We start from the raw sequence: 26,825 nt of genomic DNA on the forward strand, positions 1-26,825 counted from the left end.
GGTGGTTTCCAGGGTGTTACTATGCTGTTGCTAAAGTGCTCTGAGTGTTTTTAGCGGGTTGAAATACAGTTGCTAGGGTGTTGCAATGCAGCTACTAAAGTGTTCTGAATGTTTTTGTTGGTTGCATAGGGTGTTGTGGGTGGTTTCCAGGGTGTTACTATGCTGTTGCTAAAGTGTTCTGAGTGTTTTTAGCGGGTTGAAATGCAGTTGCTAGGGTGTTGCTATGCAGCTACTAAAGTGTTCTGAATGTTTTTGTTGGTTGCATAGGGTGTTGTGGGTGGTTTCCAGGGCGTTACTATGCTGTTGCTAAAGTGCTCTGAGTGTTTTTAGCGGGTTGAAATACAGTTGCTAGGGTGTTGCTATGCAGCTACTAAAGTGTTCTGAATGTTTTTGTTGGTTGCATAGGGTGTTGTGGGTGGTTTCCAGGGCGTTACTATGCTGTTGCTATTAGCGGGTTGAAATGCAGTTGCTGGGGTGTTGTGTGTGGTTGCCAGGGCTTTGTTAAGCGTGTGGATCCTGGAGCTTAAAGAGTCTAGAGTTGTGAATCTAAAGTAAGACTGGTCAGTTTACAGTGATGGATATATTTAGCTTCATGAGCAGATTCCCTCATGTGTGAGTGCTCGTCCAGACTCTATGCTGTGGAATGTTGTTAATTTAACAGACCTGACCATGTGATCCAGCACTATGATAATAGCATCATATAAAAGACTCATAAAACTTCACTGACCTTTGCACATGTCTTATTTTTGCCACACAGAGACGAGTCGGATCATCCAGACAAAGTGAACATTTCTGAGAAACTCCAGCAGCGAGCCGTGCCTCAGACCAACCACATCAACAGCTACGTGATTCCAGAACCTGAGGTTATCCAAAGCGACGGTCTGCTGGACGAGAAGCAGGAGGGATTTGTTGGGGAGATGGAGATCCAGGTTACTCCTAGAGAGATCGAGCGGGCGAGGAGTAAATCTCCGGCAAGTAGGATAGTGGAGGTGGAGGTTTTAGCTCCAGGGTCAAAACCAGCTTTCCAAGTTCCCTCTCGAGCTCCATCCAGGGCCGTCTCGACCCCGCCGGTTGTGATGAGGAACGGTACGCCTGTAGAACAGAACGGCATGCTTGGGTATCAGAGGGGGCCGACACCTTCGACTCAAACTCCAATGCAGGTACAGAGGAAGAGTGCACTGGAGCAGGTGGAGAACTGGGTCAAAGTACAGAAGGAAGAACGCCAGGGGTGAGTCTGCAATATATATATATATATTTATATTTATATATATATATGCAAATTCAGTCACAGAAACACATATACAACATGTATACAGAATAGTTGCTAGATCCTGTGAAGAGTCATGGGTTGCATCTCCCCCTAGTGGTTGAGATTGTAATAAACCATCACAGAAAACAGCACCCATTTTACTTTCATTTGACTTTTATAATGTGTCATATTTCAGAGTGAAATAGGATATTTTATAAGAGAAGTCCCACCCTTTAAAAATTTGTAGGCATCTGGATTTGTTTGGTTTGTGAAAATTGGTCACTATATGACAGGAAAAAATGTATAATGTAACAAAACATTGGTGATGTCAATCAACATTTCAGAGGTGGAACTAGAATTTATATGATTACAAAGACTTTTTTCCTCTTGAGAATAACATGCAATAATGACTTCTGTTCAACAAGGGTTGGGTTGATTATTGAAATAAAAATACACTACAATTCAAGTTTTTGGGCAATTTTTAAAGAAATTTTATTCAGTAAAGTAAAGACATTTATAATGTTACAATGTTTATTTGAACATTTCTATTTCAAATTAATTCTGTTCCTTGTAACGTTCTATTCAAGACTCCTTAAAAAAATCTAATTTCCACAAAAATATTAACCAGCACCACTGTTTTCAACATTGATAACAATAATAATAAAAATCAATGTTTCTTGAGCATCAAATCAGATATTATTATGAATGTTAGAATATTAGAATGATTCCTGAAGGATCATGTGACACTGAAGACTGGAGTAATGATGCTGAAAATTCAGCTTTGCATCACATGAATAAATTACATATTAAAATATATTAAAATATCACTTATTTTAAATGCTAATAATAATTCACAATATTACTGTTTCTACTGTATTTTTGATCAATTAAATGCAAATAAAGACTTCATAAACATTTTTTTTTTTAAATCTTACCAAGCCCAAATTTGGAATGGTAGTGTATAAAATATATATAAATAGAGAAATAGTTTTAATTTTGACTTTGACTTTAATAACTCCATTTCAGTCAAAACAATAATGTTGTTCTGACAGGTTTGTTTCTACCGATGGCACGATCCCACGTCGGACCCCTCCGATTCATCCGAAGTACGGCACAATAGACAAGTACCAGTCTTTACCAAAGTCCACACGGCAGAGCCCACAAACTACTCACCGGCAGTTACCCAGTGAATACAAATATTCCCACGACCGGCTGAATCACTTCCAGCTGACCCACGGCCACAGCCAGCGACCCGCAACAAATGACAACACGGTGTGGCAGCTGTACGAATGGCAGCAGCGACAGCACTATCGGCACGGCAGCCCCACCGCCCCTGTGTACACTCCTGCTCCAGACTACTCCACTGCCGTCTCCTCCACCAGAGTCAACTCAGACGTGTCCCGCTCCGTCTCGGTGCCCCCGACCCTGGCAGACATCCCTCCACCCGGACCGCCCGGTCCCCGACTGCTGTCTCCACGCAGACCCCACACGCCTGCAGAACGGGTCACAGTCAAACCGCTGGAGGACCGGCCCACCGTGGAGGTGCCACCATCGAACTCTCCTCACCGGTTACGCTCCTATAAGGTCAGTGGGTGACGAGCACAACCATACACATGCTTATCCATCACATCACATGAGGTTACACAGCGTACGCCGCAATATAAAAGTTTGGGGTGGAGAAGATTTTTTCTATTTATTTGAAAATGCAGAAATATTGTGAAATACTATTACAATTTAAATAACTTTAATTCCTGTCATGGTAAAACTGAATTTTAAGCATCATTATTCCAGTCTTTAGTGTCACATGATCCTTTAGATTTAGAAATCCTTTAGAAATGATCTGCTCAAGAAACATGTATGATTATCAGTAGCCGCGTTTCCATTATCCATTATAAAATTACCCTTCAAATTGCGCACATTGAAATTGCGAATTGAAAACACGTAATTTTCGCAAAAACTCCCATTTATCGCAAAAAAAGTTTTTACGCTCGCATGAGGTGGTTTTTCAGGCGATTCGAAAAATAAATATTTAGCAAAACTGCAATGGAAACAGTTTTTGCGCATTTCCAGGTCAGCTGACGTAGATGACGCGGTGTGTTTGGACAGAATACGAGACAGAGTTCTTTATTAAATTCATATAAGACAAAATAATTACAGCAATAATGGATTCTAAACCTCAAATAAATGCCGCAATCAAAGACCTCGAAGCTGATATGAGGGAGAAACACCCAGAAACTCCTCATATGTGACGCTCACAAGTATAATAAGGGTCGTTCCTTACCATTAATGCTTGGAAAACACACATACATCTCCTTCGATTAATAATAATGGCTAGTGCAGTGGCTGGGATTAGTAGGCTACGTAAACCTACCTAACATCAGTTAATGGAAACGCCGTCATTTCGCAATAGTTTTTTGTCGACATTTAGAAAAAATCGCAAAAGTTTTGCACAAATCTGTAACTGAAACGCGCCTAGTGTTGAAAACGTAATATTTTTGTGGAAACAGTGATACTTAAATGTAAAAAATTTTTTTTTAACAATGTAAATATAGTCCAACTAACTATTGCCTCAATAAATGAATAGTTAGTAAGGTAGTTGTTAAGTTTAGGTTAAGTTACGTTTTGGGGTAGGATTGATGGATGTAGAATATGATCAAGCAGAAGAAGGCATTAATATGTGCTTTATAAGTACTAATACAGCCAATATCATTGTAATATGCATGCTGATAAGAAACTAGTTAATAATGAGATTTGGATCCTGAACTAAAGTTTTACTGTAAATGTCTTTACTGTCACTTTTGTATAATTGAATGCATCCTTGCTGAATAAATATATTAATTTCCTTAAAAAAAAATCTTTGACCCCAAACCTTTGAATGATACTGTATACAGTCACTAATATCCATTATATAAAACTGACCTTTGTCAAAAACTCTGCTTTAATAGAGAAGATGTGGAGTCTGAGAGACACATGCACTTAGAGCCATCATGATGAATGCTAACGCTGCTCAGAAACTCCTGATCTAATAACACCAGCCTTCAGTGTTTTCAAACTGCCAGCATTAGTCCGTCTGTCCAGCCGAGTCGTCATTCAGCATGAATTATCGGTGGTGTGTTTGTAATGGAACGAGTGCCAGAGTAGGATGATTTATATATTCTTCATTTGCTTCATTTAATGTTTCTGTCTGTCCTTTAAAAACCTACTAGCCATCTCAAATAAGTTTTCACTCAGCAAGCAGAAATGTCTAATCCAAATGAGGACTTGAAGCATTACTGAATCCATAATGATTATTACATCTAAATATGTTGCACTTGAAAGGTTTTGATATTTGGGTGTGTATTACTGTAATGCAGTGGTTCTCAAACTTTTTCGGTAATTCCCCACTTTGGACAAGGGGGAATTTTCAAGCCCCACCTGCCCCCATCGCCCCAACATGCTAAAGAAATAAAATGTTCAAATTTATTGAATTAACAAGTAGTATCAGTATAGTAACAAGTTATATCTAAATACAAACTAACTATCTACATCAAATAACAGCAAGTTCAAAAATAAATAAAATAAAAGTGCAGCTGTGTCATAATTTGCACGAAATTCAAAAATAGAGAAAATAAAAGTGCAGCTGTGTCAAAATTTGTATCAAGTTCAACAATAGAAAAGCAATAAAAGTGCCACTTTGCAATCTGTTAAAAAAGAAAAGAAGATAAATCCATTTGGCAAGACAGGTCTATTTATCCCTGCATTAGTGGCTAAAATGAGCCTGTTTTGCATTGCACAATTAATTTATTGCCCACACTAGCCTGCTACCCATCGGCACGAAACATAGATATAGCTACACATATATCTATGGGCGCGAAAGTTTGTTCCGCTAATATTAATATGCCTTTATAGTCACACAAACACACACACACACACATGCGCGCGCAGTCACTCTCTAGTGCGCGATTCCGGGAGATTGGATCTCATTTGCAGGCGTCAAGGAGCCGCTATCAATATGTGGGAGACTCCCGGAACTTCCGGGACAGTTGGGAAAAAGGAAAATTTCCTCCCGTTTGGCGCGCCCCACCTGTCACTTCTCTATTCCCCACCAGTGGGGCGCGCCCCACACTTTGAGAACCACTGCTGTAATGTATTTAGCAGGCACTTTCATCCATATGTGTAACGTTATATTGGTGTTTTTGACATAAGAACATACTGGAAAACAAAAGGCGAAAGGCCCATTCACACCAAGAACGATGACTATATTAGCATCCTCACCAGCGGATGATATCGTTCTGTTTATTATAAGCGTGCCGCAGTTTTGTCGTCTGCCACTTTAAATGCTCGAGCTCTTTAAAGCAGGATGGATTCTGATGCCAATGTTTTGAAAAGCTGGACATTTTTTTAAAAGTTCTGAAAGTGATTCCAACAATATAGTTTCTCTGTGCCGTTATTGTTACATTTGTGGTGTGTACTCTGATTTTTAGAACTATATCTTTATCGTTATCGATAGTTATCGTACTTAATGAATGGGCCTTAATATTGGTGATATTTTAATGCTGTTCAAAAGTCTTTTATGCTCACCAAGCCTGCATTTATTTAATCAAAATACAGTGAGAACAGTAATATTGCGGAATATTCATGCATTTAAAAAAAGGTTGAGCCTGGTCAGTGCCTGGATGGGAGACCTGTGCTCATAAAAATCCCAGGATGTTCTTCGAAAAGGAGTAGGGGTGTAACCCCAGCATCCTGGCCAAATTTACCCATTGGCATCTGTCTACCATCATGGCCTCCTAATCATCCCCATATACTGATAGGCTTCATCACTCTGTCTCCTCTCCACCAGTAAGCTGGTGTGTGGTGTGTGTTCTGGTTAAATATGGCTGCCGTCGCATCATCCAGGTGGATGCTGCTCATTGGTGGTGGTTGAGGACATTCCCTCTTCCATAAGTAAAGCGCTTTAAATGCTGAGAAAAGCGCTACATCAATGTAAAAAATTATTATAATTCACATGATCACATGATCCTTCAGAAATCATTCTAATATGCTGATTTGACACTCAAATAATTTCAGTTGTGCTGCTTAATATTTTTGTGGAAACCGGAACCGTTTTTTCAGTATTCTTTGATGAATAGAAAGTTTAAATGAACAGCATTTATTTCAAAAGAAATCTTTTGTAAAATTATAAATGTCTTTACTGTCACTTTTGATCAATGTAATGCATCCTTGCTGAATATAAGTGTACATTTTTATTTGTACTGTATTTAAAATCCTTCTCTCTCTTTTTTTATCAATCTGCAGTCGGCCACAATAGAGAGACGCTCAATGCCTCCGTCTGGTTACATCACACATACAGTCAGTGCTCCCAGCCTGCACGGGAAAACAGTAAGACATTTTTCAAGTTTATTTTCTGAAATTTTTATTTTATATATATATATATATATATATATATATATATATATATATATACTAGTGATGGGCAAAGATTAATCCCGATTAATCGCATCCAAAATAAAAGTTTGTGTTTGCATAATATATGTGTGTGTACTGTTTATAATTATTTTGTATATATAAATACACACATATGCATGTATATATTTAAGGTTTTTTTTTTTATATATAAATTATTTATATTTATATATAATATAAATTATGTATAAATGTATATACAGTATATACATGCAAATATTTCTTAAATAAATACATGCATATGTGTGTATTTATATATACAAAATAATTATACACAGTACACACACATATATTATGCAAACACAAAATTTATTTTGGATGCGATTAATCGCGATTAATCTTTGCCCAGCACTAATATATACAGTATGTATATGGATACTGTATATATACTGTATAAACATTATAAATACTTTTAATTTGATTTTACTGTTTAGTTTTTCTGTTTAATGCTGCAGTTAAAAGCAGGTTTCAGCAATAAAAAAAAATAAAAAAAACATCCTGGATAAGTTTCACTTCATGTTCCTCTGGTGGAGCGAGTCCTCTCGTTTGCGCGGCTGCAACGGGCATTTGTATAAATAATCTCATCACATAACTCTCTCTCTGCCCTAATCACACCAGCCGGAGGAGCTCACCCTTCTCCTCATCCAGTTACGGAGACACCAGGCCATGATGGCAGGTGTGCGCCACGATGCGCTGGCCCACCTCCAGCAGTTGTCTCGGGTGAAGGTCAGGGTTCGGCCTGTCCAGTCAGCACCTCTCATTACTAGCCTGAAGCCTGTAGTCTGCCTCCGCTGCCTGTAGCGCTCTATGTAGCTCCTGTGGCTTTATTACATGCTGCTTCTCTGTATTGTAGCATGGCATGTCATGCTAGGGGCTGTATCTGGCTGTCCCACCATCGGCATGAATTGTATATGTAACTGAGGTATTATGCATACTACACGAGCATGCTCTGCTTTTGCTCCAAAGTCTGAAAATGCAGAGATGCTTGCATGAAGTAGGTGTACGCAGGAGTCTGAGGTCTGATGTTCTGGTTTGACCCGGTTGCAAGATCAGCTTTAAATTATTTCAACAGTAACGACATAGTAAACATGCTTTGTTAATGGAATATATGTGCAGAAATGTGTTGCTCTATATCAGTGGTTCCCAAACTTTTTAGAGTGAGGCATTTAACAACCTTCTGCGTACCCCCTCTCTTCCACTTACACTGCAGTCACACCTTTTCCATCAAGGGACAAGATTTGCACCCTTAAACTGATGTAAGATATATTTACACACTGTTTAAAGTCGACATGAAATCAAAATTGACCCTATTTACTTTGTTAGCGCGTATTACTAGTCTTGTGGTGAATAATTAATCAGTGCAAGTTGATACACAGTTTTCCGTGGTAATCTTGAATCAAAATCTGAAAAGTTACTTCCGGTCTGGAATGGCGTTCCTTTTCTGATGACGTCAGTTTGACGGCTTGGGTTGAAAACGCTTAACCACTCGCCTCAAACCGTTACTCTGCGATGAGCAGAGATGGAGAGGAGGAGCGCTAAAGTAAAACCCTGCCCTCTGTTCAATATTCCCTTTCACTTGGAAATACGTCACAACACTGGAGAAGAGTCGTTTGCAACTTCCGGTTCACAGGGACTTTAATCCTGCTCATATGTGGCATGAATTCAATTACAATGGCACAAATAGGCTAATGTTATGAGATAATGTTTTAAATAAAAAATGTTCAACAGAGAAATATGAAATGATGGGAAAAAACAAAGTGATACTTTTAAATATTAAACTAAAACCGCCAGTAGGTGGCAGCAAGTCACTGTCTTAATGAGTGAGTCATTAAGTCATTCATTCATTCATTCAGTATCGAAGCAAGTTGCTTGCTGTGTTCGAAATCGCCCCTTATTTCCCTACATTACTCCACTTGAAGGAGTGAATGAAGCGAGTGAGTGAATTCGGACACAGAGTGTGCCGGAAAGGGCTGCCGCTTTTGTTTGTACTTGATGTTTAATAATTAATTGAAACGTAGCAAACTGGCAGCTCCAGTAGTAATGGAAAGATTTATCCTGAACTCTGCTATGGAAACTAAACCGTAATTTATTTATTAAGTGTAAAAAGGAATTTATACCTTTATGATATTATGCTGGACCATTGCAGTTTGGAAAATGGATGGATGATCTCCTGGCGAGACGCGGGAATTCATTCAGTGCGCCCATCAGTTGTGCACTTGTTCATGTGGTGCATTGTGGGAGTGAATGAATGCACTCAATAACGTCAACTAGGGTTTCGGACAGCACTACAAATGGCTGTCCCCTCAATTAGTCCCATATTTAAGGGTATAGGGGGCGATTTCGAACATGGCCGCTGTATTTATGAATGAGTCATTGAATCATTGACTCTCTAGATTCGTTCAAAGCCGCAGATTTCCGTTCACTAAGGAAACACCGCTGTGTTTGGAGACGCACAACAGTTCTGCTGTGGGCTTCGTTGGAACTATTATTTTGTTTGTGAAATAAAGCAAACAATACAGACGAAACTGTGTTTAAAATGTATACATTACCTTTTTGTTTGTTGAACTGTTGTATAAAATCAGTCGCATTTGAAATTGTGTGAATATTCGGGAAAAATTGCATCCTTGCTTGAATAACATTATAAACATTATATCGATCTCTATGCACAGTCTGTGTCTATATCTGTTCTTCATGCTAGTAAGTACTAAAGACACACTTTTACAAGGGTTAGCTAAGGCAACCCATCATATGCACACTGCTTGTGTGGATGCAGTCAGTTTTGACCACAAGTGATGTCATGTATTTGACCTTTTATGGCCTATTTTTACACTAGAGGTGGCGCTTTGCCTGTTTCAATTGCATGCTCGGTTTTAATGTTATTTTAAGGTGGGGAAGAGTTAAATGAACAATGAAACTCAGCATTTTGTTCACGTACCCCCTCGGTCACCTCACATACCCCCAGGGGTTCACGCACCCCAGTTTGGGAACCACTGCACTATATTTAATTACTTTGGTAATTGGCTGAATGCTTTTGCATCATGGACTGAGGTAAAGTTAAAGGAATATTCTTGTGTTTTCAACCTAACGTCAGTGTACCAAAATCATTTTCTTTATCTGTACTTTTGTCTTGTTTTCTCTAAAACAACAAATTTACCCGAGAAGCAAAATTGCATAATACTGTATATTAAGACTTTTTTTTTTTTTTTTTTGGTTTATGCTTAAAACAAAAACTATTTACTGCAATAGGGGAAGAAAAATAAGTTCAATTTAAGATATGTTCTATGAATACAATGTATTCTCTTAATATCTTACCAAATTTTGCTTCTCAAGTAAATTTACACTACTGTTCAAAAGTATAGTTTTTTTTTTTTTTTTTTTTTTTTATAAATGAATTACGATGTGAGAGTAAATATTACAATCTTACCAACCCCAACATTTTGAATGGTAGTGTATGTAACGGTCATTTGCATGGAAATGCAAACATTATGCAAACGGGGGTCTGTTGTATCAAGACAGTAGTGAGTAGTGCGTCTCAAAGCTTGTGTATCAGGTGATAGCCAGCTATTGCTTTAATGCTTGTGCAGTGTTTGATTAAAATGTCTAATGAATAGATAACACAACTGATTCAAGGAGTCTGAACTGAAATGTTTCTCCTACTATTTACAGGTTGATGACACATACATGCACTTGAAGAAGGACCTGGAATATTTAGATCTGAAGGTGGGACCTCTCCTTTTCATCTCTCTACTCCTGTCTTACCTTCATCTTCTGTAAACCTGTACTAAAACACTAACTCAGCACAGAAACCTCACATAGGTCGACGAATCAAGAATTTGTTTTATTTCAGAAATTGTTTATATTTGCCATTTATAATGGTTAACTGTGTGGCATAATCAGGAATTACATACATAGTCTCAGAATGTTAATGATAATAGTAATGATCCAGTCGAAGGATATTAAAGGCTGTGGTCGTCCTTTGACTATATCTGTCTATCTCCGTTTGCCACAGATGAAAAGTTTAGAGCCATTGATCCTCATGGTTCACAGTGTGTTACAAACCTGCTCTGCGGGGGGTTTGAGACCACTCTGGAACGTAAGCACTGTCAGCATCCAGAGTGTCTGCATTCCCATTGCTTTACACGGCACACATAGCTTTGTGTTGGCACAAGCCTGGCTCCTGCACGCCTGTCCTCCTGCCTTTTTGTGAGTGTTGTGAGAATGATTGGGTTACTGAGACGGCAGGTCTGGATGGGACGGGCAAGCTCAGCGCATGTGCAGGGAATCACATTTAGCCAGCTGATTCTCCGATTCATTCCGTTTCATTCTTTATCAAATGATCTATTATTCTATTTTATGAGTAGCTTTCTAGATATCCCGTATGTTGTAGCCAACCCAGACTCAGTGGAAAAAACGTACGTGTGGCGACATTTCTGCAAAATGATATTATGTTGGTTCTTGCAAGTTTCACGACAATTTCAAAGTGAATGTGGTGCTAAAAGTTTTATCCGAAACTGATGAACATAAATCTGACAATGTTTTATTATGCTAGAGGTCGTATGTATCGCCGCAGTTCAGTAATGTTCTTTGAGACGATAATAAAGTTAATTCTCTATCGCGTTTGAAAATAACGTACACTTTACACTAAACCAAACCCTAAAGCTGACCGATAGTGTTAACAAAAGCAAATGTCAAATAAAAAACATGTTTGTTAACGAAACCATGGCATTTTAGCTGCTTCTACAAGTTTTTATCGTGATACACTCGTACACAAGTGCATTACTAGGGGTGGAACGGTACATGTATTCGTATTGAACCGAAACGGTACGGGTGTCACGGTTCGGTGCTTAAATTTACACGGAGAATACACGGTATAAAACTAAATAAAACTTGCGTGCAAATTAATTAATGTAATGAGGAACTACTGTTAGATACGCGGGTTCTTTAGGGACACCTAATCTGTAGCCCCGCTTTCGCTCTGAAGCAGGCTGCGATGTAAAGATTGCAATGCTGAGAGAGAGAGCGAGAGAGGCGCGGGCGCGATCGAAAAGTCGCAAAGTGTTTATTTGTGTGCGTGCGCGCGTGCGTGTGTGAGGCGCGGGCGCGATCGAACAGTGGAAAATGCAAAGTGTTTAAGTTACTGTTAATTACAATTTTAAGGAAAACAAATATTAATCTGAAATGTAGCAAATTAATTTTCAATTCATTCAGGTACAATTGCCAAACATATCTCAAGGTATTTTTGTCTTTTTATTAATTTAATTAATAAACTAATTATATAAAACTATTGTCAGTGCACTACAAATAAACTGGTCTATGCCTTTACTTTATTAATAAAACTTATTTAAAAAATACAAGGCTTAAGTAATTTATTTTCTTTTGGTGGTACAGCCTGAGACATGCACAAGCCTTCTGCATTTTTGTTTTGCTTTTCCCTCCATTGTACCGAACTCTTACCGAACCGTGATGTCTGAACTGAGGTATGAACCGAACCGTGACTACTGTGTACCGTTCCACCCCTATGCATTACTGTAGAGAAAAGCCATACATATGGAGCTGGTTATGTGATAGAAACATCAAAATGTATTTTACAAATCATGCATTATGGTAGAAGTGTTTTAAGGTCAAGGAACCATGTGGGAATAAGTCATTATTAATCAATATTTTGTGTGAAAATTAATAAAAGGAATTGTTGGTGTTTACTACCACTATACTGCCACTATAATATTCCTTTCAACTGTTTTGGAGTTTTACTAAATGTAGGTAGAGGCACGTTTTTACAGTGAGCCTGGGTTGGTCAATTCTCTGAAACGTCCCGTATGGCCTTCAGTATCAGCATTGAGAAGCTTCCTCTTAAATTCTTGATTTTCTTTGAAACTTTTCTTTAGAAGACTTACTAGCTTCACTGCAAGCTACTAACAAAAAGTAGATAACTACATTGAAGGGGACCATTTTCAGGGCAAAATTGTCAGATAATATTATTTAGTTAAAAAGAGCAGGATTTATCTGGCAAAAAAACAAAACAATAAGAACAAAAGTGTCTAACGGCATCAAAATTAATATAAACTAATACAATTAAAGAACAATGTAATTTCTATACACTTCCGTTCAAAAGTTTGGGGGGTCAGTAAGATTTTTTTATTCAACAAGGATGCATTAAATTGATCAAAAGGGACATTAAAGACAGTTATAATGTTGTGGATGATTTCTATTTTAAATGCTGTTCTTTTGAACTTTCCGTTCATCAAAGAATCCTGAAAAAAAAAATATCACAGTTTTCACAAAAATATTAAGCAACTGTTTTTAACATTAATAATAATCAGAAATGTTTCTTGAGCAGCAAATCAGCATATTAGAATCATTTCTGAAGGATCATGTGACATTGTAATAATATTTCACAATATTAATGTTTTACTGTATTTTTGATCAAATAAATGCAGCCGTGGTTCTAAAATATCCCAAAATCTTACTGACCCCAAACTACAAAAACAGTGACAACCAGTGGTATTATTAACAAAATATGAGTTACTCCCCAACACTGTCCAGTTCATCGTTGTCCAGAGCTTGGGTTTCTTTTATGAGTTTACCACGCAGCATTTTCTGTGGAGGCTTTATTTTAGACATTGCATTTATGTCCCACAGCTGTGTTCTGTTGGCATGAAGATCGTGAGACACCATCCTGCCATTGTGCTTCCAGAAAGCTTGCATTAGAAATGAAGAATACTGTCTCAAAGCTTCTCACTGTGACTTTCAACAGTGTCCATTGCACAGTGTTGGTCTTGCTTCGCTTGTGTTGAATAGATGTGTTTCTGTTTGTGGAGCACTAACACAAGGAGGCTTTTCTGTGAATTGTCTAATAGGTGAGTGGGACAGAAACTCTGAAAGGACGGCCGGCTAAGCCAGTGAAGGTGGCGGAAAGTGACATAGATGTGAGTATAGAGGACAAATCAGCTATTTTTTTTGCTACTAGCACCAGCATTTTAGATCATTTTCACAAAAATGTCATGGCCCCAAGAATACTTTGTTTTTTGATTATCTGATCATACAGGCGAAACTCGAAAAATTTGAATATCGTGCAAAAGTTAATTTATTTCAGTAACTCAACTTAAAAGGTGAAACTAATTATACAGACTCATTACATGCAAAGTGAGATATTTCAAGCCTTTATTTTGTATAAATTTTTTTTTTCGCCCACCTCCACCCCACCCCCCCTCTTCGGAAGAAAACTTTATTTTTTTGTAAAAATTTTAAGGCAATATATTTTTTAAGTACATACACAATATGTTACATTCAAATTTCATTTATATTCAGTGCATTTAACTGTTGTACTACCATAACCTTTCACCATGTTTTAGTAAGATCCTGGATCCTTATAAGGGCATGGGGGATTAAAGCACCACATACAGAGTGAAACACATAACACCTAAAACACAACAAGGTGACAGACGGACAACAGAAGGAAATGAGACGGGACAATATCAGGACCGAAAAAAAACAGTACAGCTGACAGACGCTGGGACGTATTATTAGTGATTGGGTAGATTGATTAGTGATTTACAGTAGGTGGTCAAAATTATGTTGTTAAAAAGGGTTGGAAAAGGGTTGGAAAACATGTTATACATAAGTGTAGATAGTGTATGCTTTTTTTTTTTTTTTATGTGTAAAGTGGTAGCTTTAAATAAATAAATAAGTAAATAAAATAATAATAATAATAATAATAAAAGCCCTATATAAATAACGTAAAAGAGATAGGAAGAGTGTGGTATTAGAAATGTCAGTAATTCAACTTAAAAGGTGAAACTAATATATTATATAGACTCATTACATGCAAAGTGACATATTTCAAGCCTTTATTTGTTATAATTTTGATGATTATGGCTTACAGCTGTGAAAACCCCAAAGTCAAAATTAGAATATTCTTGTGAAAAGGTTTTCATAGCTATAAGCCATAATTATCAAAATTATAACAAATAAAGGCTTGAAATATCTCACTTTGCATGTAATGAGTCTATATAATATATTAGTTTCACCTTTTAAGTTGAATTACTGAAATAAATTAACTTTTGCACGATATTCAAATTTTTCGAGTTTCACATGTACAATTCTAGCTTCATGCCTCCTCATAACACTTGATGTGGGTAAGTTTCATAAAAAAGCAAAATTTTGCGCAAGCAATGTTTCTATTGCTTGTTTTTGGATCTGGAGATTCTGTATTCTTTCAGAAGATGCATAATAGCGCCCCCTACGTATAACACTGAAAACATGGATTACCGGTGTTGTGCCGAATTTCGACCCCCTGCCAAATTATTACCCCCCTCGTTGAAGTCAGTACCTGATTGCCTAATCCTAACCCCACCCCTAATCCTAACCCCTCCCCTAATCCTAACCCCTCCCCCACAACTAATCCTAAACCTACCAATACTAGGGGGGTAATAATTTGGCGGGGGTCTAAATTCGGCACAACACCTGAAAAATTTGGAGACAGGGAAAGCTGCTGGTCGGAGTAATGGGTGTGGCGAAATGTGGTCTAATTGTGGACTTGTAAATTTTGTCAATGGCGGGGAAAGAGTTAATTATCTACTATCCTGTGTTGCTATGCACAAAATAACATTGTTTTGCATTATTTAGCTATTTTTCCTGGTCTGAACTGATCCATAAAGCTTTTCCTACTGCAGGTGACACTGAGTCGACTCTGTGAACATGACAAAATACTTCAAGAGCTTGAGTTCAGACTCAGTGGTCTTAAGGATGATAAGGTGAGGCAAATATGAGGCAAAAAGTGCAGCGTTTACTTTGGTCTTGTTTTTATAGATATGTCAGTATTCATATATTTGCTCTTTCTCTCTAGGACAAGCTTGAGTCTGTTCTGGATGTGTCTCACCAGCAGATGGAGCAGTACAAGGATCAGCCAGCTCACGCCGAGAAGATCGCTTACCAGCAGCGACTCCTTCAAGAGGACCTGGTGCATATTCGAGCAGACATTTCTAGAGTGTCAACGGTAAGCATAAACTGTGATGCGGATGTGGTCTATCCTACTGCTCATAAAACATTCACTACCAGGCTTAAGAGATAGAACCAGCTTAGATGGAAAGGAACACCGTTTTTTTTAACAAAATAGTGTAGCTTTTTTACATTTAATTCATAATCTAATATCTATTTGCAGTAAATGTCTTGCTGGTATAGAAAAAGCTTTGATTTTGGATGTATTTGTATTGTTCAGGAGATGGAGAGAGCGTGGGACGACTACAGCAGACTGGAGCAGTCGGTTGAGCAGCTGAGGGACGTCCTGCAGACCCAGATGAATCTCTGCACATCACCTCAGGTCTTTTCTGTCTTGATCTCCATTTCTGTTTCCTTTTTATTTTCCTGACATATTTCGCTATCATGTTGTTCTCTCATATATTTGATTAGCTGTCTTAGATTTAAAATAGCTCATTTGCTAACATATGCAGGCACGTTTAGATAGATTCAGTGTTATTTTAGTATCATTGATATGCTATTTCTGTCAGGACCACTATCGTCGAATACGATTGACAGATAGCAAACAGTTAGGATTGGCGGTATCGTATGGTTCTGGGCGAGAACTCCCTGCGCTTCATGCAGTCTAGCATGGATAAGAGCAGCAATAACCCCCCTTAGGTTAACAGGACAGAACCAACATGAATGTATTGCAGATATCATTAATTCAAGATTTTAAAGTACAACATAATTCGAGAATTTATTCTGATTCAAGAGGAATCAGACTGCCATCCTGACTGACGAGAGGTGGAGCTGAGAGGAGGGAGGAGGGTAATTCACTCCTGAGAAACGCGACAGCTGCTGATAATACTGAAGGAGCTTATATATGTATACGGTGATAGGCGTCGTATTCCTATAGGTAGACGTGGATCAGCTGAGAGTCAGCTGACGCGAGCTTGACTAACGTGACCTGCCAAAACTGACGCCACGCTTGATAGTTCATTAATATTTTGAATTAGATTTCATTTGAATATTTTCTGTTTTCATTTTAATTAGTTAAAAGTTTTTGTCATTTTTATTAGTTTCCGTTTTTAAATATGTCTACTGTCTATTAGTTTTTAGTTTATTTAGTTTTTTTAATTCTAGTACTTTAACTTAAACTAAATGAAAATGAAAAGTAAAAAATATATATATATATATATTTCAGTTAATATTTATTAAATGTTTTTATGGTTAACAGTGATAACCCTGGCTAGAATGGAAATAAGAAATGAAGAAGAAATAAGTCTGAATGTGTGTGTGTTTGTGTTCTCAGGAGAAGAATCAGTTGAGGAGGGAGCTCTGGAGGATAGAGGACGTGATGACTGGACTCAGCTCCACCAAAGAAACCTTTAAAATCACCGTAGACTCAGTGAAGAACCCAGGTAAGAATGGACCAGTTAGACAAGGTTAATAAACATACTACAGAACTTATTTTTAACTCGTGCTTGTGTGCTCATGTGTGTTTGTGTCCAGAGAGAAAACTTGTGCCTTCAGTGATAGAGTCAACAGTGCCTTCTCGGTGCATGACCCCATCTGCATTTGAGGTGCGGTCACCCCTACGCAGTCTTACCTCCAGTCCGTTATCACTACCCCTGGACAATGAAGATCTTCAGCATCCTCACCCTGTGCCAAAATGGGTTTGTGAGACTGTACTGTTCCTGCAACTACTCTACTGTAAGTTACTTCAGACAAGGCTCTTGCTAAAGTGCGTATTATTGGCTTTCAGGAAGATGATGACGCTCCACCCAGACCACCTCTGCCACTCCACTATGATGAGGACACACCGCCTGTTGTCCCGCCCCTACCTAAAGAAACATCGGTCATCAGACACACTTCTGTTCGTGGCCTCAAGAGACAGTCTGATGAGAGGAAACGGGACCGAGAGAGCAGCTACATTAACGGAGATTGCAGGGTAAATTGAACTCACTCGTTCATCAGTGTTATTGGTATTTACTAAAACTATTAAAAGTCATTTTCTGTAATTTAAATAAAGCTGAAAACTCAACCTTGAAAAACATAAAGGAACATTTGAAATGCTGCCTTAGCAACAACACAAATACAACATAAACAATATAATAGTATATAAATATGTAAGGAATAATTGATGACAGGCCGTTGAATTATTAGAAAAATAATGCACACCCGAGGTGGTAATGCGGTCACGACGCGAAGCGGAGTTACACCTCGTGTGTGCATTATTTTTCTAATAATTCAACGGCCTGAAGTCAATTATTCCGCTTATGCTACAGTTACCACACCTCGAAACATCGTTCAGATTATGTATTTCAAGACGTTTGTCAAGTTTTTGTCATTAAAATGCTCTTGTATGTAGGACTAATTTCTTACGCATCTAATCCCATGCCTCCGTTGCTAATTCCAAAACGTCATTTCAGAGTTAGTAACGGAGGTTTGAGCCGCTGATAGCAGACTAATGCTGGGGACACACGACTAGCTGACACATTCTCTGACTGGTTTCATCGACTGCAGCAGATTTTAAACACCGACTTTGAACACAGACTGAACGCGCGTTTGGACATGATCAGTCATAAGTATCAAATTACATTCATTATGCAGTTATTAATGCAGTTATTAGAGAGAGATGTTGCAATAATGAGACAGAAAAGCATGTGCGTCAATATTATTATTTATTTATTAATTCAATTCGTTTTAATTATTTCGTTTATTCTTTTTTTTTTTCATTATTGACAGATGACAGTAGACTATAGCCAAATAAATGAAACACAAAGCCCTTTTAACAAGTAGGCCTATCAATAATTATTTATTTGTTACATTATCTGCAATAAAAATCCGTGCTGCAGGACTATCCATTTATTTAGCCTATATTCAGTTTAATTTTCTATTGATTATAGATAGGACTATATACTTTATTTATTAAAATTAAACTGCATGTTTCTATTGATTGTGAAGCTAGACTTTGAAAATTGCAGATCAAGCGCATGGGGCGAAATGCTTTTTCTTGTTATGAATTGTATCCTATTTTCGGTTATTACAGTGGACTACGCGAAGTGATATGGAACTGTAATGCGGTCGAGACCTGCCTGGAACTACTTTAGCTGTGCGTTTCCCTGAAAATAATGCACACCTTAGAACGTTCGTTAACCAATCAGATTCAAGCATTCAACTGCCCTGTAGGATAATACTAAAATAACACTGATTGTCATTCGTCTCACTGAACTCCACATGTACAGTACAGTACACACATGACAACTCTCTGAATGGTTTTATTATGTTTTTAAATATGACTGTGTTCATGTATTTGGTTTGGGCAGACTAGATCTGTTGCTGCTGCTGTTGGTTATCTCTGCTGCTGCTGCAGAGCAAGTATGGACTTGCTAATGCTAATAGATACACACACACACGCTGCTGTGAGGATGTAAGATATGCCGCTGCTGCATAAATAGACATACATAAATCAAATCCCGTAGCAGATCTAGGCAGGTGGAGCTGGGGGAGGTGGAGGGTTTCAGACGAACTGCAGGACAAACAATGAACCTGACTATTTAAATGTTGAGCAAGCAATCTCATTGGCTGCAGGATCAGCAGAGGCCAATCAGCATGTGACATGCGGTAATGGTGTGATTGCTTGCAGATAGTGTCGCCCTCTAGAGTTTCATGAATGAACTAGATATTTATTGAATAATGAAATGTCTTTCAAAGAAGTTTTAAAATAATTACTTATACTTACTTTATACACCAAGCAATCATGTGACCATAATGGACTTTATCCACTTTAGTCTTTGCATTGTGATTGATTGCTCGCCATTTAAAATGTTTGGCCTATAGGTGGAACTGCGGTCATACCTGAGTGAACCAGAGCTTCCTGGAAGTGGACAAGGAACAGACCCGGTGGACCCAGGCGACCTGACTCTCCAAAGAAGAGGTCAAATATTATTATAGATTTTGATCATTCGGGTTATTTCCAAGACACATTATGTTTTACAGTATAGGGATAAAATGCCATTTAACCAATACCAGTTATATTTTTGTGATCACTTAGGTCTGTCAGGCTCCTCGTCCAGAATAAACCAGTACGGTGTGGCCTTCTGCTCACAGAGGAGAGGAGATTCAGTGTTATCCACAATGGTGAGCAACAGATTTCTGTAAAACCAACATTATTCATTCATTATAGTACAGATCAAATGTTTTTGAAAGAAGTCTCTTATAGGGCTGTCACTTTACGTTCGAAAATCGGTTGCACAATCGATCGGACCAACCAACACAAGTTCGAACACGAAAATAGGGAATAGATTTTAACGGCCTTCTCTCAGAGCGCGTCCAGCTCGTCACGATACGCCCGCAGCGAACGCGCCTCACACACCAACTGAAGGCTCTGACAAACACACATAACAGCAAATTATACTTCTGCATAATGTGTCTCTTTTTACAACAAACATGTGAATTCTGCCGGTATTCAGACAGTCTCGTGTATACAGATACAGATTCAGGCTTTTCTAATGGTAAACACAGCCATGTTGAAGCCTGCAGTGATGTTTCTCACTGATGTTATGGCAGTCCACTCTGCTTATTGTTTTTCGAGAATGTTGCACACCTGTTTGTCATTGTGCACGAAACTTTACACCAATAAATCATCAGGAATATTGCTGACTTGTGCGCGTCTCAAGCGCGGCACGCCCTCTTTACGTTCGTCCTAATGCCTGTAAGTCGTCCGTGGATTTGCCTATATTTGGCGTTTAAAATGGAAACGTCTTTAGACATGGAAAATCGATTTTACAATCGATTCAATGAACACTTATGTCTCAAAAATCGCCCTGGTCTCTTATGCTTATCAAGCCTGCATTTATTTGATCAAAAATACAGAAAAAAACTGTAAAATTGTGAAAAATTATTACAATTTAAAATTATGGTTTTCTATTTTAATAGAATATAATTTATTCCGGTGATGCAAAGCTGAATTTTCATCGGCCATTACTCCAGTCTTCAGTGTCACATGATCTTTCAGAAATCATTCTAATATGCTGATTTGTTATCAATGTTGGAAACAGTTGTGCTGCTTCCAAACTTTTGACCGGTATTGTATTTACATATAATAAATGATGTAAGTGTATAAAATAATATTTCATGTTAATATTAATTTATATTTATAAATTATTAATATATTCACATATTCATTTATATATATCATTTATGTAATTTTAAAATGATAAATTACAATTATATTTTCATATTCAACATGTTGTTATAATCAAAGTATATAGATCCTGTATGTTATTTCTTTTAGCCCCTTTTTTTGTGGTCCTGTAAGCAATAGTACGGTTATCCTTGTGCATTGTGATGCTTTTTCTAAATATTTGAAAAGGCCAGATGTAGAATAAGTTGACTCTTTTTTTCCTGTCTCACATAGGAGAGACCAAAGAGTGCCTTGGAGCGGCTGTGTTCGGGAGAGTCCCAGCCGGATCACCAGCCTCAGAGAGGGAGGATGAGTGTGGAGGAGCAGCTGGAGAGAATGAAGAGGCACCAGAAAGCTTTAGTGCGAGAGCGCAAACGTAACTTGAGTCAGGGCGAGCGACAGCCCGTCGGCTCCCGCGGCCCCACTCGACCCGTCAACTCTGACCCAGGATCCGTACGTTACTCCCTACCCAATAAACACAGGGACCCTCGATATGGCTTTCCCCCATAAGGCCACAAAACACAAAGCTAACATGCTAACACACGTTTTACCCCGTGAACAAAGCACAGCTTTACATTAACAGGCCGTGGGTGGGACGGGGGCCGTGCTGTGGGTGTGTTTAGGGATTGGCCAGAATGTGGACAGGCACATGGAGTCGTTACAGTCCTGCACAGGACTCCTGGCTTTTCCTGCACAGACTTGTGAATATTTGAACGTGAAGAGAAAAGGATAACACTTTCCCTGACTGCCTTTCTGATCTCTCATAATGGATTTTAGAACATTTTTATGCCCGTTTTCTCGAATGTTAATTCGCTAAATTATTTATTAAATAATCTTGAGTATATTTTCTGGAAAAATTTGTAAAGCTATATTTTGTATGAACATATTACGGGGGGAATTACTGACCCTGCTGCCTCGTCTTAACAACAAATTAATTATTGTTGGTAATTAACTGGGTATGAAGGTATTTCTGTGTGCAATGACTCTTTATCCTCATCTCCTATAGAAGAAGAAATCAGTGAAGTGCCTCTTCTTTCTAACCTGAACATCCAGCTCCAGCTGAAACACTCTGAGAATGATTTCAAATTAATCTGAGGAAGCGACTTTGGTTCCGGAAGAACTTTTCCCATTCATTTTTTGCCATAGGGATTTTTTTAAACGTCTGCGTTAAAGAGTTATAAAGCATTGCGAATGACATAATCAAATTAAAAATGATGGATATAGTATTATCTAAAACTATTGATTTAAAGATGCTGATTGTATGTATAGAAACAACATATTTTACATTTCTTGCAATATATATGAATTCCGCTGTTAAATACGATTAGTCCAAAAATACATTGAAATATCCTGTGCTGATGGCTTCAACAAAAGCATTTGATTAACAACCTCCGTAGGTTTGTCTTGAACGGTTTATACGTTATTGTTAAAAATCAATTCCCCTATGGAGAAAATGAATGGGAGTTTTACTTCTGGAGCCCGACTCTATTGCCCATATAGTGTGGTAACACATTGCTGATTGGCCATGAGAGCGTGCACTCATTTAGTCAATTGCTTTGCTTGCTAATTGCTAATGGTAGGAAATTAGCAAGCATTAGTCGGTGGGTCAGGAAGAGTGTTTGGCCCAATCAAAACGCTTGACCACCTTTCATTTTACTGTAATCAGAGTAATCAGCAGGAGCTGAATGATATTTGGGTTTTCTTTGCTCAAAATCACCTTTGTCTTTTTTTAAATCATGGTGCATCCAAAGGTATTTTTGTTGCTCACTTGCTCTAAACTATGTCTCTGACTGACTTTTCATTTAATGATTGCATTTTTGCATTCAATCGCATTTCCCAATTGCATTTGGGAAAAACTTTTACAATCAAGCACTTAATTCAATTGAAAACCAATGCAATACTCGGCTCACAAATATTCGTGAGTCACTGATTCATGGGACAATTGAAACCATTCCAACATTTTTTATCATATCATACTAACACCAATTTCAGTTTGGCCAACGAAAAAGTTCACTCGCTTCTCTATAAATCGTGCTGCCAATGAGAAAGGTTACTAACCCTAACCTTTGAGTTACTAACCCTAGTTTCAAACTAACCAACGTGACATAATTATCAATTAATACAACTTTCCTCTAAACCAAAAAAATCCCCTATACATTAATGCCTCTGTAGATATTTGGCTGAATTTTCTTCTTTGAAGACTCCATGAAATCAAAATCGCAGTTTGTCTGTTAGCTTTAATGCCGTATATATATTAGTGTACTCTTAAATGTGACTTTCAGCCCAAATGTACAATCTACAGGACAGACGACTGCACCCATCATGGCATTTCATGGGGTCTTTAACCACACCAGCACCTTCATCACTGTTAGCCTGTTTGTCAGAAGGAAAAAAGAACCATTAAATCACAACTAAACTGTAATAGCAGTAAGAAAATATAATGTACATCAATCCACCAACGTCTGCATTTTGAGGTTTGCACTAAAGGCACAAATAAAATGAGAAGTTGTCTAAATGCCTTGTTTTTCATTGCAGTTAACTGAGTTGTAGATGGTATCCTCTAAGTGGTTAAGTGAGAATGAATGGATGGTTTTGCATGATCGTTTAATTGTTCATGTTGATTGTGAGCTGTTATGCATGGTTAGATGTGTTCAACTACAAAGTTCCACGGCATGTTGTAATTTGGTGATGGGTTTGATTTGTAACTGTGACACAATTGTCTAATGCCTGTAAGTAAATAACTGTTTTTCCCTCTTATTTTCCTGTCTCTTCAGGCTTAAATGTTAAGTGCAGGAGAACTATACAAGCATACAAATGGCTGCCAGACAGACTTTACTTACTCTCATTTGATTTTCCACAAACTGTTAACTACAGACATTACAAAAAGCTTGTTTTGACCAGTTGATCTGCCAACCATTTATAATTTCAGTCTCCTATCACCTTGTGATATGGCAAAGATATTGTGTGTCTGACCCATATTAGGTTTTAAATCCATTATCAAGGCTAATATCCAGAGGAATTGTGTAGTGTGTGTTGCCTAAATATTGTATATTGTTGTCTTCGCCCTAGTAGGGATGGGATAAAGTCATTGATTTGCAGCGACCGAAACAGACCTCACTCGCCAGATCTCAGCGGCCGGCATCAGATGAATGGCTGACGGTTGAGGCTCGGCCAATGAGCGAACAGGAGCTGGAGCATGTGGACTTTGAGTTCGATCTTACCCAAGAGGTACTTCAAATTTTAGTTACGTTTGCGTGCATCCAGTGCTCGCATGTTTAAAACCAAATTCACCTGATTCAAGCAAAAAGTTTGCATGTGTTTTTTTTGTTGAGTATCATATGTGATAGATCAGGCTTCTATGGCTGATATAATAGGAATACAAAGCTCATACTCGATGAGGGAAAAAAACACCCTAATTTTATTCAGACGCCCAAACTAACTAAGAATATGAAATCTGGTGCATTTATCATAAATATCAGCAAATGCACCAGATTTCATATTCTTAGTTAGTTTGGGGCAAAAATTAAGATGAAATCCTGATAACTTGTAATGCAAATCAACAAGATCTTTATAACTGTATAGCAGACTACTTACATAAAATGCTTATAAATATCAGTTATCACTCTATATTTTGCAGTAATATGTCTTTATGATGATATTTAAATGCTTAGTTTTATGATCAAAGATCTATTCTGTAGTTTAATTGTGGTGGCAAAACATATAAAGCAATGCAGTGATGATTCAGAGATTTCCAAATAAACGTCCCTCAAAAGCCTGATGTATCATATTTGATATATTTTAGCATTATTTTTTCCTAAAAACATATTTATAGGTAATTAAGTAACTGAGTTTGTTCAGTCCAGTAAGTGTTTGTTTTGAAATATTACTACGTTATTTTTACATTTACTTTATAAAAAAAATTCACAGCAAAAAGACACGTGAACCAGGACCTGAAGGAGGACTATTTTTGTATTATATACTACAACACCTTTTATTTGCTAAAGCAATATAAACTATAAAACAGACGACAGAAGATTGTGTATAACGGGTTTGTCAGTGAAGGTTTGATCATGTTTATATGCGTATATATGATACAGTAGGATTTATAGGGTTCAATTATAGTTAATTATAATTAATAAGTAATTGAGATCTTGATTTGAGATAAACCCTGTTGATTCCTCTGCTTTTACAGCCAGTGTTGGGGAAAGTTACTTTTAAAAGTAATGCATTACAGTATTGCGATACGCCCTAAAAAAAGTAACTAATTGCATTGGCTTGCATATTTGTCTTTTAATAACAATAAAAAGTAAGGTTTTGCCAAATGTAAAGGCCCTTTCACACCATAAGTGAAATGAATAAGCCTCAGGCTGAAGGAAATGCAAATTCACATCTGTACAGTAGAGGGCGCCGCTCAACAAACCTGTGCTGCCTTTCTGGATTGCAGAAGAAAAAAAGTCACTTTTACTCCAGAAATAAAAACAAACAAAAATTAAATATAAATGTGATGTATATCTAAAGTCATTTTTGCTTATTAGTATGGTTGAATTGGATCATCGAAGGTATCGGCAGCAAACACGGTGGTTAATAAAGTGAGATTAAATACATAAAGTATACCTGTATTATTTAACATTTAATTATTGAAGGCTTGTGTAATATTCTGAGTTTGCATTTCACTGTTCTTATTCATTTTGAGGAATACCGAATCTTGTGCAAGTGAGATGAATAATGCATGTTCACATTTAGTCTAGAACTACAATACCCATCATGTTCACACACAATGCCTCTGCACTCACTCCTGATTTCTCAACATGGGGGACAGGAGAGCTCCCAGTCAATAAATGGGAAAACAAACTTGCATCACTTGTTTGAAAAATTAACTTAGATGTAAATTTAAAAGTAATGTGTTACTAGTTACTTGCAAAAAGTAATCTGATTACATAACTCGCGTTACTTGTAATGCATTACCCCAACACTGGTCACGGCTGAACTTACCCCCTGTCCCGCCTCAGCTGTCTACACCACAGAAGGTGCCCATCCCAAAGCGGCTCATGGACGTGGAGTCAGATGAAGAGCTGACTCCAGAAGAGAAGGAGGTTCGTTCTCGCACCGTAGCAAAGATAAAAAGCCTTCTGTCGAAGTCGAGGTACGCTGGAAAAATAAGATGCAAACCTGTAAATGGACTGTGTGCTTAGATGTTGAGTCTTCCCTTGTGACGTTTCAGCTCGAAGTCTATGGATGCAGAGCAGATCGATTTCACTGAGCTGGATAATGCTCTTCATCATCAGGAGAGGATCATGAGCGTTCCTCGAGCTCTCGCCACTGAGGCCTCCATCAAGAGGAAGCAGGTCATAGGTGAGACATCTGCCATCGCCGGGAATATTGAACATTTTATCATACACAATATTATCCTGACATTTTAAAGTAATTTTAATGTTTTGTTTTGCAGCCAAAGCTATGTCCGAGAGCTAAATTGTGTTGATACGCTTCCTGGGGAATCCAAAGAACAATATTTTTGTGGGGGGTTTTTGTACCAAATATTTATAATTCACATTCTATCATTCAGGTTTCTCTGATGTTCAGAACGTTTTATATGTTTTTATTCATTTTACTGGTAAATGCCAGTTAGGGTTTCAATATTCTAACATCGAAAAATGGTTTATTTTGCATGACGATATGTTTTGTTAAAATGTAATTATGACTTAAGGTACTTAATTGTTTGCTGTGTTATGTATTTTAATAAATACTATTAAAGGTACCTTTGATTGTAAAATACTTGCAGTGTTTCCATTCTGCAAAACTCAAGTAAGCTGTCATCTTCCATGTTATTTGAGTCATCATTAAAAATCATAATTTTAATACTTTGAAAGACAATAGAGAGCTCATGCTCTAAATAAAGTATGTCACAAAGTTATTACACTTTTTACATGTCCCTTTTCATCATTTTAAAACAGCAGTTCCAGATACACCATTATTCAACTTCTAAAT

The 26,825-nt window shown here is 37.7% G+C and overlaps 1 protein-coding gene across 9 annotated transcripts in view; it reads left to right on the forward strand.

The window, feature by feature from the left end:
* Positions 1–26,610, forward strand: part of plekha7a (pleckstrin homology domain containing, family A member 7a) — a 98,267-nt gene extending 71,657 nt beyond the window's left edge. For 7 of the 9 annotated variants that reach the window (XM_082182454.1, XM_082182455.1, XM_082182461.1 and 4 more), the window contains 19 exons: positions 758–1,228; positions 2,302–2,833; positions 6,527–6,610; positions 7,313–7,420; positions 10,361–10,414; positions 13,552–13,620; positions 15,367–15,447; positions 15,540–15,689; positions 15,912–16,013; positions 16,965–17,073; positions 17,165–17,328; positions 17,418–17,603; positions 19,496–19,592; positions 19,710–19,795; positions 21,075–21,293; positions 23,913–24,068; positions 25,850–25,983; positions 26,062–26,192; positions 26,287–26,610. In XM_082182454.1, coding sequence (XP_082038580.1) covers positions 758–1,228; positions 2,302–2,833; positions 6,527–6,610; positions 7,313–7,420; positions 10,361–10,414; positions 13,552–13,620; positions 15,367–15,447; positions 15,540–15,689; positions 15,912–16,013; positions 16,965–17,073; positions 17,165–17,328; positions 17,418–17,603; positions 19,496–19,592; positions 19,710–19,795; positions 21,075–21,293; positions 23,913–24,068; positions 25,850–25,983; positions 26,062–26,192; positions 26,287–26,309 — 2,956 coding nt within the window. In that variant the 3' untranslated portion in view covers positions 26,310–26,610. The remainder of the gene's footprint in view (positions 1–757; positions 1,229–2,301; positions 2,834–6,526; positions 6,611–7,312; positions 7,421–10,360; positions 10,415–13,551; positions 13,621–15,366; positions 15,448–15,539; positions 15,690–15,911; positions 16,014–16,964; positions 17,074–17,164; positions 17,329–17,417; positions 17,604–19,495; positions 19,593–19,709; positions 19,796–21,074; positions 21,294–23,912; positions 24,069–25,849; positions 25,984–26,061; positions 26,193–26,286) is intronic. The other 2 variants (XM_082182456.1, XM_082182459.1) reach the window with 1 other exon arrangement.
* The last annotated feature ends 215 nt before the right edge of the window (positions 26,611–26,825 follow it).

The sequence above is a fragment of the Leuciscus leuciscus genome, assembly GCF_965113295.1.
Source record: "Leuciscus leuciscus genome assembly, chromosome: 10".
NCBI classification, from domain to species: Eukaryota; Metazoa; Chordata; class Actinopteri; order Cypriniformes; family Leuciscidae; genus Leuciscus; species Leuciscus leuciscus.